Source organism: Pomacea canaliculata, linkage group LG13 (genome assembly GCF_003073045.1).
Source record: "Pomacea canaliculata isolate SZHN2017 linkage group LG13, ASM307304v1, whole genome shotgun sequence".
NCBI classification, from domain to species: Eukaryota; Metazoa; Mollusca; class Gastropoda; order Architaenioglossa; family Ampullariidae; genus Pomacea; species Pomacea canaliculata.
In genome coordinates, this window is record NC_037602.1 from 4,826,482 (window position 1) to 4,839,877 (window position 13,396).

The 13,396-nt window shown below is 38.7% G+C and overlaps 1 protein-coding gene across 14 annotated transcripts in view; it reads left to right on the top strand.

The window, feature by feature from the left end:
* LOC112554604 (protein unc-13 homolog B-like) overlaps positions 1 to 13,396 on the top strand; it is a 197,052-nt gene that overhangs the window by 156,142 nt on the left and 27,514 nt on the right. For 11 of the 14 annotated variants that reach the window (XM_025222483.1, XM_025222478.1, XM_025222477.1 and 8 more), the window contains 6 exons: positions 7,304 to 7,386; positions 8,181 to 8,271; positions 9,411 to 9,419; positions 11,445 to 11,519; positions 11,880 to 12,099; positions 12,678 to 12,798. In XM_025222483.1, coding sequence (XP_025078268.1) covers positions 7,304 to 7,386; positions 8,181 to 8,271; positions 9,411 to 9,419; positions 11,445 to 11,519; positions 11,880 to 12,099; positions 12,678 to 12,798 — 599 coding nt within the window. Of the gene's footprint in view, positions 1 to 4,376; positions 6,664 to 7,303; positions 7,387 to 8,180; positions 8,272 to 9,410; positions 9,420 to 11,444; positions 11,520 to 11,879; positions 12,100 to 12,677; positions 12,799 to 13,396 lie in introns of those variants that run through there. The other 3 variants (XM_025222480.1, XM_025222479.1, XM_025222491.1) reach the window with 2 other exon arrangements.

Genomic DNA, 13,396 nt, shown 5'->3' on the forward strand with positions numbered 1-13,396 from the left:
AAGCTTAGAAACATACAATGTACCTACAAAAGGTTTAGCGGCTAGCCACATTCACGAATGCAAAGTAATGAAGTAGTTTAGCAAAAAAATCAAAAAAGGATTTTAAACGGCAACATAGACTTATATGCAACAGCAATAAATACGCTACAAAAATTACCATAGTTCAGAATAAACATTTATTTACAACTACTTTTAGTGTTTTGTCCTAAGGCTTGGCACCTCGTTTTAATGACAATTCTTGCTAGCTTAGTTTAGTCCTTCTTACTCTTCGAGGAGCATAGGGCCACATTTTTGCTGTTTGTTTGAAATGTCTGTGCAGTTCTCACTTTCAATTGAGATGAGAGATGTTGATCAGTCAGTCTGTTCTTTGAGGAGTGTTTGATGATTTCACGAAGGAAAATAACTGTTCACACATAGAACTGAATATTTCCATAATCCTTGTGTGAAACTTCGTGGAGTTTGTAAACATTTTCAGGAAATTATTAAAAGACCTGTTTAACAGATTTTGGTGATTGCTACAGTATCCTTTGTGCCAGCCTCGTGTTTGACGTGCCTGGGTGTAGACAACGTCCGAGTTGCGTCATGAGTCACTTAGTCGTGTTATCAGCAAATGACTGGTCGGAAACGGGGTGACGACAGTTAATAAGGAAAGAGAGTGGTTTGGTGTACATGATAAAAATGACTGATCCAAAAACAGATATCGTGGAATTCCAAATGAAAGGGCAGATGGATGAAACATGATTGATAACAACAGACTGAGTGCGAAAATCACTTTCCAAACTACAGTGGAACAATTCCGAAGATGCCGTAGTTTCATCGAGGTGTGCTGTCATCAACGGTGTCAAATACTGCCCTGAGGTCAAGCGAAGTCAAGACAAAGAGATTTCTGTTATCAAAAGCCAACAAAATGTCATTTCCAACTTGTAGCAGCGCAGTCTTGGTGCTGTGTAAATGAGAGATATGATGGTTGTTGAAAGGATAACAAAGAATTATCACTCAAGTATGCAAAGAGCTGTTTGAGGACGATCTTTCGTAAGATTTTGGAGAGGAAGGAGAAATTCGATACCGCACGATAGTTCTTTTTTTTTAAGAATCGTTTTGGTCTAGAATCGTTTTCATAAGGAGTGGTCTCATCACTGCAGTCTTGAATGGAAGTCAAATGATAGACTGCTATTTATGGTGTTGGTGATAGGAGGCAAAAGTGGGTTAATGCATTCTACCAGCAGGGACACGGGAACAGGATCCATCAAACAAGTAGTTGGTTTTGGCTGCTTTCACGTCTGCTTGTGTCTGTGAGTGGAATGAGCTCGGTGAGAGGGAGGTGGCTCTCAAAGAGACTCACAGTTTTTAGAAGCAAATACATTTGGCAAGTAGCAGAGTACCGTTGATTAGCATGATCGCCGAATCTCGGTTATTTTGGTCAAGAAGAAATCAGAGAATGAGTTGTGGGTCGACATGATAGATGGCTGGAAGCGGAAAAGAACCTTTGTTTCCCTCTCTAGCTCCCATACAGTTCATAGAATTGAAATAGCTATGGGAAAGTTGGGAACTGAAATAAGAGGTTTTTGACATGAAGAACGATGAAAGTGAACCTTCGCTTTGTATAACTATAAATCTCTTTAAAAACATCTAACGGGCTTCAGCAACTGTCGTTCAGCTAGACGTTTCGCCTCTTTTAGCCTCACGACATCATTTTGTTTCTAATGACAGTGTACCGTACTTCACACGTGTATGTTTGAGATTGTAGCATTGAACTGGTGTCAGTGTCAAGTATCTCTCGAAGTGAGATTCCAGTGTTTCTGCAGAACTCTATGTGTGTGTGCAAGTAGTAGGGGATATTTTAAGAGCAAGATCAGATGCAAAGGTAAAAAATTTAATTAATGAAGCCAATATTGCGAGCTTCCCTGAAAATAGGAGGGGCAGCTCCACATTTAGATCATAGACGATTCAGTAGTGAGCTTTTGAATAATTCGAGTGCTGAAAAGTATGTCATTAATGGTGGAGTACAACACCCAGTCAGTTCTATGCAGCCTCATTAATTGCGCTCAGTCATTGACTAAGGCTATCTAAATTCACAAGGCAGCCATTTGGCAAATTTCGAATCCTGTTCGCTCGCTTGTGTGTGTGCATCCAACGGACATCCGCCCACGGAGATCTCAGCCAGTGAAATCGAAAACCGTATGGACAAGTCAAAATTGATTATCTAAGTCGTTTTTTACCTTGCGTTGACAGGATTCAAAAGATTGTAGCTATTCCCTAGAAAGTAGTTGTATCGTTGCCTTGGCGTTTAGGGAGGAAAAAAGAGATGCGTGTACCTGGGTGCAAGCGGAGGGGTTTTCACTTCTGGCATTTCCACGCAGCTGCCCTCCTTCCATCACTTTCGTTTAATAGACGCGTGGAAGGACGCTTCTAGGTGACAGTCCTCCTAACGACGGTTGCTGGTTTCAAATTTCCAAGATCCTTGTAAACCGGGGAGGAGGGAAGGGGGAAAGCTACGTTGGCGTTTTAGGCGTCTCAGAAAGTTGTTTGTAGCTGATGGAGATGACGCAGTAATCGACTTCGGATGACAGGGGTACCTGGCAACCACTCGACACTCCTTCTTCACCTTCCCCTTATTTTGTGTCTGCTGACTTTTCTAGGTTGCTGGATGCTGCCTACACATACCATGTCTGTATATAAGGCAAATGTTAACCTTAACCTGTACTTGGATGTAGCATTTCTGGATCTTTAATTTATTCAACCATAGAAATTTGAACAGTTGATATATATATATAATTGTTTTAATCATTAAAAATAATACTACAGCTATTTGTCGATGTTTATACGTCTCCAGTTACTGATGCGGATGGTGAAACGAACTTCCCATGTGTTTATGTGCGTGTTTGTGTGTGTGTGAGAGAGAGAGAACAGCAACCGTTTCTGTTTCTTTTGAACCACACCGGGATTTTCACTATGAAAATCGCATTTTACTACTGCAGATCGCGATTTGGAATGCTTTAGGAAACAGCTTTTAAAAGAGACGCTGACTGTACAGAAAACACATATTTCGATCCGCACCAAATGCCACTTTGTATGGCGATATTTACCTTGTCTGCGAGCTGCTCCTGACGTAGAGCCCACGGCTTCTAAGAGTAAAACGATTATTTGCCTTTCGATGTGCGTGCCGAATTAAGACATTCTTCACTCGAGGTAGTCGTATTGGAGCTTGAAAAAAAAAAGTCGGAAATTCTTTGTTTCCTTGTGCTCCTGTAAGCTGGCCAGCAACAACTTGAAAGCCTAACCCGACTGCTCAGTTGTTATCAAACTAAAAGATGCTAACAGACAAAATCTGAGCCCGAAAAAAAAAAATGTGCTTCTAACAAGTCTTTGAACACTTCAGATTTTACTAGGGTTTTTAAAAGAGACATTATTTTTTCGCCCGACCTCAGAAATGTCGACTCGCTGATTGGTCACTTCCTCGTTCAGTTATACTTGAAACTGTCGCATAGACTGCGCCCCTTATTGACCTCAGAAGTACAAATTGAGGTCATTCCTCGAGTGTTTTATCTAAAATAATAATCATTGAAAATTCACTAAGCCTTTTATAGGCATTTGACAGCGGTATGTGTGTAGCCTTTAGTGCTTGTATGTGTACAACACATTTGTGTAGGCGTACTGTATCAGTGTCTACAACAAAACATTCTTGTCGACCGGAAAATTAATTACAAGATCCCCGATGCTAAAAGCCTTTGACATTAAGCGCCTGTCGATGATGATTGCGATGTGTGGCTGTGTAGATAATTCAACTCTGAATATTTGGGAGGTTCTTGTGTTCTTTTGTAAAGAATGACTCTCTGGTTTCGGATTATGTACTGGTGACAGTAAAAGGTTGCTTTATGGGTGTATCGTGTTTGCTAAGACTCGTAAATGACATTTGTCCCTTAATTGTGATCGCCGCGCTAGTGAATGTTCAACATTTGTCGAGACTTTTTAATTGTAATTCTTTAAGTAGTATAACTGCAGTCGTATCTACCGGTGTCGCAATTTGAGCTGTCCTTTCTATTCTTTCGTGTACAGCAACATAAGATGCCTTGTGTTTAATGATTTATCGGTATAAATTTTTGGGATATATAATTTTATTGATTTTGCTGTGATATTACTCGGTGACGATTTTTTTTTTTAAATTTCGCAGTCGTTGGGTCTTCGTAGCATTCGAATAAGATCGCCTATAGGTGTTACCACGAACTTGTATTGCTGGACTGCTGGCAGACGATTTTTTCCAGATAACTACTAAAACGAGGCATGCTACTACAAAGCTTCCGGTTTAGTCCCATTCTTTGTTAAGGCTCGCCGAGACTAGCAGCGAACTTTGCAAGAGGCTAAGCGTTGATCTTGGCAGACAGCAATCCACCTATACACATCTATGGTGTTACAGTTTCTGAATCACAGACCAAGCTGTATTTTGTATTTATTTATCGGTTTGACATATTCTACGTTCATCCTGAAACGTGTTCTCGCTCACGCTGTTGCTACAGGCGCGACCAGCGAATGTTTGGACAGGTGGAATCAAAAGGTAAAGCAATGACACCGGTACCTGTAGGTGTACATAGATGTATTCGCTGCCGGCGGAGAAAACGGTTGACGACGTTTTGACGTCACTCAGTAGCCTAGCCTGTCGCGGCACGCGCAGAATCGCATCCACTCGACTACGCGGTGACGAGACGTTGGACCTGCTGCATTGTTACTGCTGCACGAACACTTATTGCACGCTCGTCGTGGTGCTTGGACTGCTGGGCTCGCCACGCCACATACGAATCATACTCCGGTTCTTGTTGGTAACTACGGGATTGTGTTGATACTCTTTTTTTTTATTTTTTAATAGTCGCCGTGTTTCGAAAGGATGATGAGATCGGGCGGCGTTATATAGTTCGTTGCGACTGTGATAAAGAGATTCCTGTGGAAAACGTATCACCTACGGCTCGTTTCATTATGGATGCCGATGTATAGTAATGGTGCGCTGCACCGAGTTTTAAATCTGCGAGGTCCATGGGATGGTAGGTAGTGAGTGATAAAACAAAATGTAAAACTGTATCAGGCTACGCGTGCTATATGCGTATATGCGTATTTGAGATGAGATATTGCGGACTTGTTTAAGCCAACGTACACTGCTAGATTAATTGTGATTGGTCTTTTATCATTCAGAATGATAAACAAATCTTTATTTTCAGAATCGTGACTGTTTTTTTGTTTCGTTTTTTCCTGACAGAGATTAGAAGCTGTTTCTCTTTGCTTTCAAGATTTTATTAAGTTTTCAAACATTGTAATAGTTGATATCACGAACAAGAAGCTAGTCTTCACATTTTGACAAAAAGTGGGGTTGGGATTTCAGGATTTATTTTTGGCTCGTTTGTCCAGAAGGACATTTTGTTGACTCGTTCACTGCCTTTTACCAAGAAGGCGAGATGAGCAAGGCGTGTAGCAGACTCGAGGATAGGAAGGCGAGGAAGCGATTACGTTGTTATCTTTTCCTTCGTTCTTCACAGTGTCAGGAGAGAGTCGTGTATCACTAACGGATTTTTGTTTATTGATATTTCGGAGAGGTGACGTCGTTGGTAGCGTGACAGGACAGCATACGGTCATGACAGTGTCACGAAATCAGCCGTAAAGCTGACTGCGTGTTGTCTGACGAGTGATGTGTCAGTGATCAGTCAGTATTTGCGAGGAAGAGTCGCTCGTGCATGCTTCCGGCTCAAAGCGAGCCTTTGTCTCTCTGTCGGCACCAGGACATCTTATATAGTAACCGTGGCCCAGGCCCGAGCCTTCATGCTCTACTCCTCGCGCTGCCAGTGCATAACTGATTGCATGCTTCTCCGGCTTGGGAAAAAAGACAACTAATTATCTGGACTCAATCTTCATATCCTTTTCATAAAGGAAATAATTGTCAGCCGATGGGTTTGATGCTAGTGCAGTACGGTGTCGACAGGAACGCTGCTTCGTTCTAGGTACTGCTGTTTCTGGAGCTGAGCTGGGTTTTTTTAAAGGTCGTTTGGAGTTGACAACTGCATACAAAAGCTAAGAAGTTTACCTTACCTGGTAGACATTTCTGTCTGGGCGTCTGGACTTGCGGTGTTCTTTGATCTTGACTCACCCATCCAGGTACATATTCCCATAACCGAATTACAGAGATGAAGACAAGGAAATTATATGTAGGTCGTCGTGATTAATTTGAATTAGGACAAGTGTAGGCTGGTGGCTGCGCAACACAATCCGCGCAGCGAGAAGTCTGTACGGAGTACATAGTCAGCCGTTGGTGCACGGACGGAACGCTGCATGGCCATAAAGATGGGTGCTGACTTGGAGAAGATCAAGCGGGAGTCGGATTGCGACGATAGCGAACCGGAGGTCGTGTCCGATGCGGAGGTCGAAGATGGTGACGGCAACGATAATGACGACGATCAGGAGTACCGCTTTCATCGGTCGTCCAGCATTTACCGAAAACCCATCTGGCAGGAGAAGGTTGGTAGCGCGGTGACCGAGGACACCGATCTGTTCTCTGATGATGCCAAGCGAAAGCTGGTCCGCGCACATACTGTAGCCGCCTGTGCTTTTCCCCATATCGCCCGCTCAAGGTCTCCACTCTTCGTCGAACAGGAGGAACAGGGACTGTCATCCAGCCTCCAGGAGGTGAATATACGGCTGTATGCGTGAGCATGAGGTTGTTTCTTGCTTTCGTGAGTGTGCGTTTGTGTGTGATCCTGCACATAGTATCAGTCCGTGCAATGGAAAATGCATTTCCAAATTTATCCCCATCCTTGGGAGTTAAAATCAGTTCTCAAAAAACATACGTTGACTGACAATAACTTTATTTTCCTTTCTGCACTCTTGTGAATATTTTATTATAACCTGCATTAAGGGAGCTGTATAAACATTTTTAGATGATTATGCAGTGGTCATCATGGGCCTGGATGGCAGGATAAAGTGCTAGAATGATGAAGGCTAATCGTTTCCCCATTAGGCTGCCATGGCTTTGATGAGCCACTCTGGTGGCAGCAACGTGGCTAGTCTCACTCATCTGTTTATGAGTATAAATAAATGAGCTAATAGTTTAGTTTAATGCTTTGCATTATTGATGGTCAGCCAGGGTTATCTGTCGCTGCTAGCATTTGGATGTCACAGAAACCCTCCTTTCTCACTTTCTGGGTATTCTTTCTTACTACATCAGCATCAGTTATAGTCTTCATGAATATTTATAAACTGAAAGAAGTAAATCATATATTTTACACTAAGCAAGTTTAATGAGCAAAGGAATGTCAAATTGTTGCAGTCAGGGTCAATGATGGGGGTATCAGATGATCATGACTACTCAGAGGGTTACAACTACAAGGCCTGGCCTCCAGCTAATGGCGGGTAAGTTCTTTTATGGCACTTTTTACAAGTGGACTCATAGAGACTGATGTTAGTTTCAGAAGTATTGTAGAAGATAAACAGGTAAATGAAGGATCCAGAATTTTCTCTTAAGACTTCCAGATTATTTCCATAGAGCACATACATACATATATATACATGTAGTTTATACCAATCACATAAAAGTCATCATTCTAAATTGTAGATGATTGAAAAGTAAAATTAACAGGCAACCATGGGTTATAGAACTGATGTTCCTAAACTTCTTGAGGAATGCAGGGCAAATACTTCGGAAATGCTTGGTGTAATGAATAAAGCTTAGGTTTACTAGTTTTTCAATGGTGCCTAAAACCACAATCATTGTTATATCATATTCATATGATTTTGTCAAAGGTGTAGTATGTATTTGTCATCTGTAATAGAAATTAAAGTTTGTTTTGATGATAATTCACTGTTTAACAAGCTTGCCTCCTGGTTGAAGTATCATCACGGTGTTCTATTATTAACTATAAGCATGAGCACTTTCTTGAAAGCTATGATTGGTGCAGTTCCGACCAGATAAACAGATAGAGGAAACCATTTCATTTAAGTAAAAAAGCTGAAGGAATTTGAAACGTGATGGAAAATTGTAGATTACAATGGTGACTGTGACTATATCAGATGTATATTATGTTTGTGGTTTGTGCGTCATGGACGGGTATGAGAAGAGATCTACATACAACTTTTTTTTTCCTTGGTGGTGGGGAGATTGTCAAAATTGATGATGACCCTAACTGGTGACATTTGCATATTTATAGACCTCCAGAGCATAATCCATTCTACACAAGCATTGACAGTACACCTGAAATTAAGCCAAGGCGAAAAAGTATACCACTCGTCAGTGACTTGGTAAGTGAAAATAGGTTTGAGTTATAATAAAATTGTGATAATTACACAGAAGACAAAGGCATAAAGAATACTGGTCTCTGTGATGCTTTTCATATGGTAAAGGTTGCCACAGTGAAAAAATTATTTTACCAGAAACTCTTTTTTAAATATTTGTTCTTACGAATTGTGTGAATGGGCATTTTCATCTTTCATTTAATTCTTTCCTCCTAAAACTCCTGCTCCCCTTTAGATATTGTTAGACTTTTCTTCTCCATTTTTATTGTGCTGAAATGAAAGTTCTTGTGCCAAACAGCTGAACACTTGAACTAAAAAGCTATTGTAGAATTTTAAAATCAGAAGCTGGTGTAACAATTAATTTTATCAGGAATGGATCAGTCAGTTATGGTTAGCTATAACAAGTTATTTCCATTTAAGGTTGCATCCGTCAAACAGAGAATCAAAATCTATTTGTATGGAGAAGTTTAGGGTAGTTGGGGTGGAAGAAGCTGGAAAGTACAGAAAGAAGAGAATTGTGCATACATGATAAGAGGAAGACTCAATGCATACATATCTATATACATGCCCATCCCTGCCCTATATAGCTTTGAATGCAGTAGTCATTAACTGTAAAAAAGACTCTTGTATGAAAATATATTTTTAAAAATAGAATGTGAACATCTTCAGTTTTAAGTTGGTTCACTTTACACAGTTTTCTTGAGATGCACACTGAAGATTTTAGAAGAATTGACTGGAATATTTTTTGTAGCTTATGTATGGAAGCAAACTATGTTTGCTACTGTTTAGAAGTGGTGGCATCCAAAACGAAAAATTTTTCAAAAAAATAATTAAAAAGCTATTTACAACATGTTTCTTTGGCTATATTTATTATTTAGCTAGTAAACAAAATGACATTCTTGTATGCCACATAAACTTTAGTATAGAAGAAACTTGACTCAGTTCTCTACACAGTTAGCTTTTTGATATGATTTTACTATTAATCCATCTCTACGTTAATCTTTATCATATATTTTATATGTTCATATTATTAATCCATCTCTTTGTTAATCTTTATTATATATTTTTGCTGATCATTGCGACCATTTTCATTATATTTTTTTCACTCAAACTGTCCTTTCCTTTTCATCCTTGTATAACACCAGGTTATGAAGGTATACATGTGCTGTGTTTAAGAACATTTTCAATCTTTCTTCAGTTTCAAAGTGTTGTGAAGTTATTTTATTTTTATTTTTTTTTTTGCCAATATTTTTGTAAACGTTTTGTTTCTTAATTATTTAGAACTTTTCTTTATGAAACAAAATGATATAAATATATTTCCAGTAGCTCAAGTGTGGAGTTTAGGAGCACGCAATTGTGTAGATTCAATTCACCTTAGGATCACTTTATTGCTGGGACGTAACATGAATACCTTATTATTATTCTCCTGTCTGAACTCCAGTACTAGATGCAGATTCATGCATTATCACAATGCCCCATCATAAGATGAATTTAGTGTTGCATGAAGACATCATAGACATCAAGTAGGCATTCAGTTGTTCATTATTTGAAAACCAGATCCCATGAACCAATCAAGCAACTGATCAGAGTTAAAAAGTACTCATGGCCAATCACAGCTAACAGATACTAAGGCTATGGATCATAGGATAATCAGTTTTTATACTGTTCCAAAGGGTTAATTCCTCTTCCTAGTCACTTTCTTTGCATCAGAAATTTTCTCCAGTGCATTGCCTGCATTTTCTGTTTTCATTTCCACCTGTTTCATTCACATTTTGGAATGTCTTGGCAATCCTTAATTGTAGTACTAGTTTTCCATATCTAGTCATACTTGAGTAGTATAACCTTTGTATCATTATATGCATTTTGTTCTAATGATTTTTTTTCAGGAGACAATTTTTGAAAGTATTTGCATGTATAAACACACTGGTCTTTGACCATAACTCTGAATGTCAAGCATATTGTCAAAAGTGATTTGCTTTTTTTCTTACTTTGGCATGTTTCTAGTAGACTTTTTTACCACAGGCATGCATGTGTGTGCAAGCACACACTCGTACATGCATAATCACGAATACAAGCGTGCACACACTTTCACACACACAATCTCTCTTCATCCACTCACTATTTTCTGTGACTTACAAGTAAGACTGAGCAGTTTAGTTTTTGACAGAAGATAGAGAAAGAATAAGGAATAACAGTTAAAGAAACACAAATAGGCGTCAAATATGCGGGATTAATCATGTCATGACGTACAAGCAGAAACCATCCCACGTTCATGGTGTACCGATTGTGCATGAACCGAGTACAGACAGGGGAAGCAGAGCATTACACATCTGTTAGATGGCAGAGCTGTGACCATAGGTCTAAAAGTGTCAGTGTTGTTGTGTAAACCAATTTTATTATTACATTTTTTTTTCTTTTTCAAATTTTAACTTTAGGACAGTGTCAGAGCTCTCTTGTTCTTGTTAATGCATGCATGTTTCACATGTCTAATGTCAGTTTTCAGTCTGGAAATGACTTAATAGTTACAAGCAGTCAGACTTATATTTTGAATTATCTCTGATAAACAAGGATGAAAACACATCACTTTTGCATCTTTATGAAATACAGATTGCAAGTTTTACTGGAATTTAAAGCTAAAGAAATTTCTTTAAAAAGTAGAAAACATCTTACTTAATATTCATTGGCAGGCAAGTCTTCTATGTTCTCATCTATTATAGCAGTGGTGCAACAGTGTTTATGAGAGAAATTTGTTACTTTGTATGATGTAAAAGAGACACAAAAATACCAAATGCAAGAAAGTGTAGAGAATTTCAAATCTGTTATATTTTTTAATCCGGCTGTAATAGACTGTGTTCCTTCACTGTGTCCTTATCCCCTCCTAATCCCTTTCTTGCCCTTGTCTTTCTCACATAACCATCTTCCCTCCCACTTGATATTTACATTTTTGTGCAGCATACGTCAATCAAAATCGTTGATCACCACTTCAAAAGTTGTCAGAGAAGGGTGATTTCTACACTTTTTAAAAGTATGACAATTACAACTCTGCAAAGAACAGCTCTCTCAGATTAGATTATATAATGTTGTTTGCTCTTGCTGCAAAAGCAAAAGTGATTCATGCTACATGCAAACACAGTGAATGTCTGCTTGTGAAATTTAATTTCTCTTGGTAATTATGACAGAGTATGCAGAACAAGAGGAATGCAGGTGTCCCATCAGCAATGGTTGCCAGGCAGTCGCTTAATGATGAGGAGCTGGTATGTCTGATTTTAGGGGGTTTTGTTTGGGGGATTTTTGCTACTTTAAGAATCTTACATAGATCCTATTTCATGAATTAAAAAAAGTGTGTGTTAGCAGTCATGTGTGAATATGAGTTGGGGGTAGGGGTGTGAGTAAGAGATGAGATGTTCTATATACTTGCATAAAGGTATTTAAAGTTTTGTATATTGTTTATATTGATATAAAGACAAGTTGTTAGTAAAGAAATACCAGTTGGTTATGCCTGTGGTACTGAAATCATTTTTTCTCATAATTTTGTCCATCTAGTATGTGGGTTTCCCCTCCCCTAGCAACTTCTGATCTGATAATGGTTCTTAAATTGTTACTCTTCTGTCCAGAAAATGCATGTGTACAAGAAGACTCTGCAAGCTCTTATATACCCCATCTCCAGCACCACTCCTCACAATTTTGTTGTGTGGTCAGCCAGCTCACCTACTTACTGCTTTGAGTGTGAAGGGCTTCTGTGGGGCTTGGCCCGACAGGGAGTGCGATGTACTGAGTGCGGGGTCAAATGCCACGAGAAATGCAAAGCTCTTTTAAATGCTGACTGCTTACAGAGTAAGTGGACTTGAGAAATGGTGAGAAGACATAATGCTGACTATATGCTGACTATATTGTTTTTGCTAATCTGTTAGATTGCACAGCTTGATCGGACATTTGCTGCCCTGTGTACTTTTTTGTCATGATTTTTCAGTTAACAACTTTTATGTTAATAATATAGTTAACTTGTTAGCTGTGTGTTTTGGCCATTCAGCCACCTTCTGTAATATGAGTGTATCATGGGTGTGTCAGTATGGGAAGGAAGGCAGAACAGCAGATCTGTGTATATCTGCTTTGGAAAACAAATTATGTTTTCTTAAGAATAACTTTATATACTTACATATATTTGTATTGAGACTGGTTCTACTTTTAATATTAGGTTCAGGGTGGGGAAGAAATGAATTTTAGTTTGAAGCTTTTCATTACTGTATTTTCAAAAGAGTTGCGCCACTTTTGAACCATGTGATTTTAAAACAATCTTCTCCAAATTTATGTAGTGAAATAATTGAAATAATTGCTGTTGTCTGTTGGGCAGTTTAAAGATTCTAATTATTTATGTTCGACATCGATCCTTCAAATTTTTTTTTATATTTCAGGAGCAGCTGAAAAAAGCACAAAACATGGTGCTGATGATAAGGCTCTAAACATCATCAAGGCAATGAAGGAACGAATGAAGACAAGAGAAAAGAACAAACCTGAAATCTTTGAGCTCATAAGGTGATTTTGTTTTACTTGCTTTATACCTATATACTGTTTGACCTATATGGAAAACAATTTTTCATACTATCTGAGCTCTCTAGCTTGAGAGGGTTTTGATGTAAGGAATTCTATAAAGATCTGAACTTTCTCGAGAAAATAAAAGCTATATTCTTGTTGAACCATCTTGGAGGAATATCATCATTGCATTATAACTTAAAAAAATATAATTTTGTTTATTCATGTAATGTACAAGATGGTGTTGCATTTAAGCATTGATGTACTCAGTTAAAACAGATTGGAATGAAAGAAAATTATACACAGTGTATGAAATCAGAAAGGGAGAAAGCACAAGAAAGGTGTGCTGTATTTTGATATCATGCAAACTCTTCTGTCAGCCACAGAGAAATTATAGTTGTTGCAGTTACCACTATAGTAGTACACAGCATTAGATATAGCTCTTGAAGATTTATCCTTTTAATCAGAGGCCTTCACCAAAATTTTTGAAACCCTAAATGTTGTACTTCAAGGCAGTTCAGTGGGGAAGTGGCTAAGTACTACTCACTATATAATACAATGAGGACCAGGTGTTCTGAGTTAAGATCTTGTCTCAGGCATG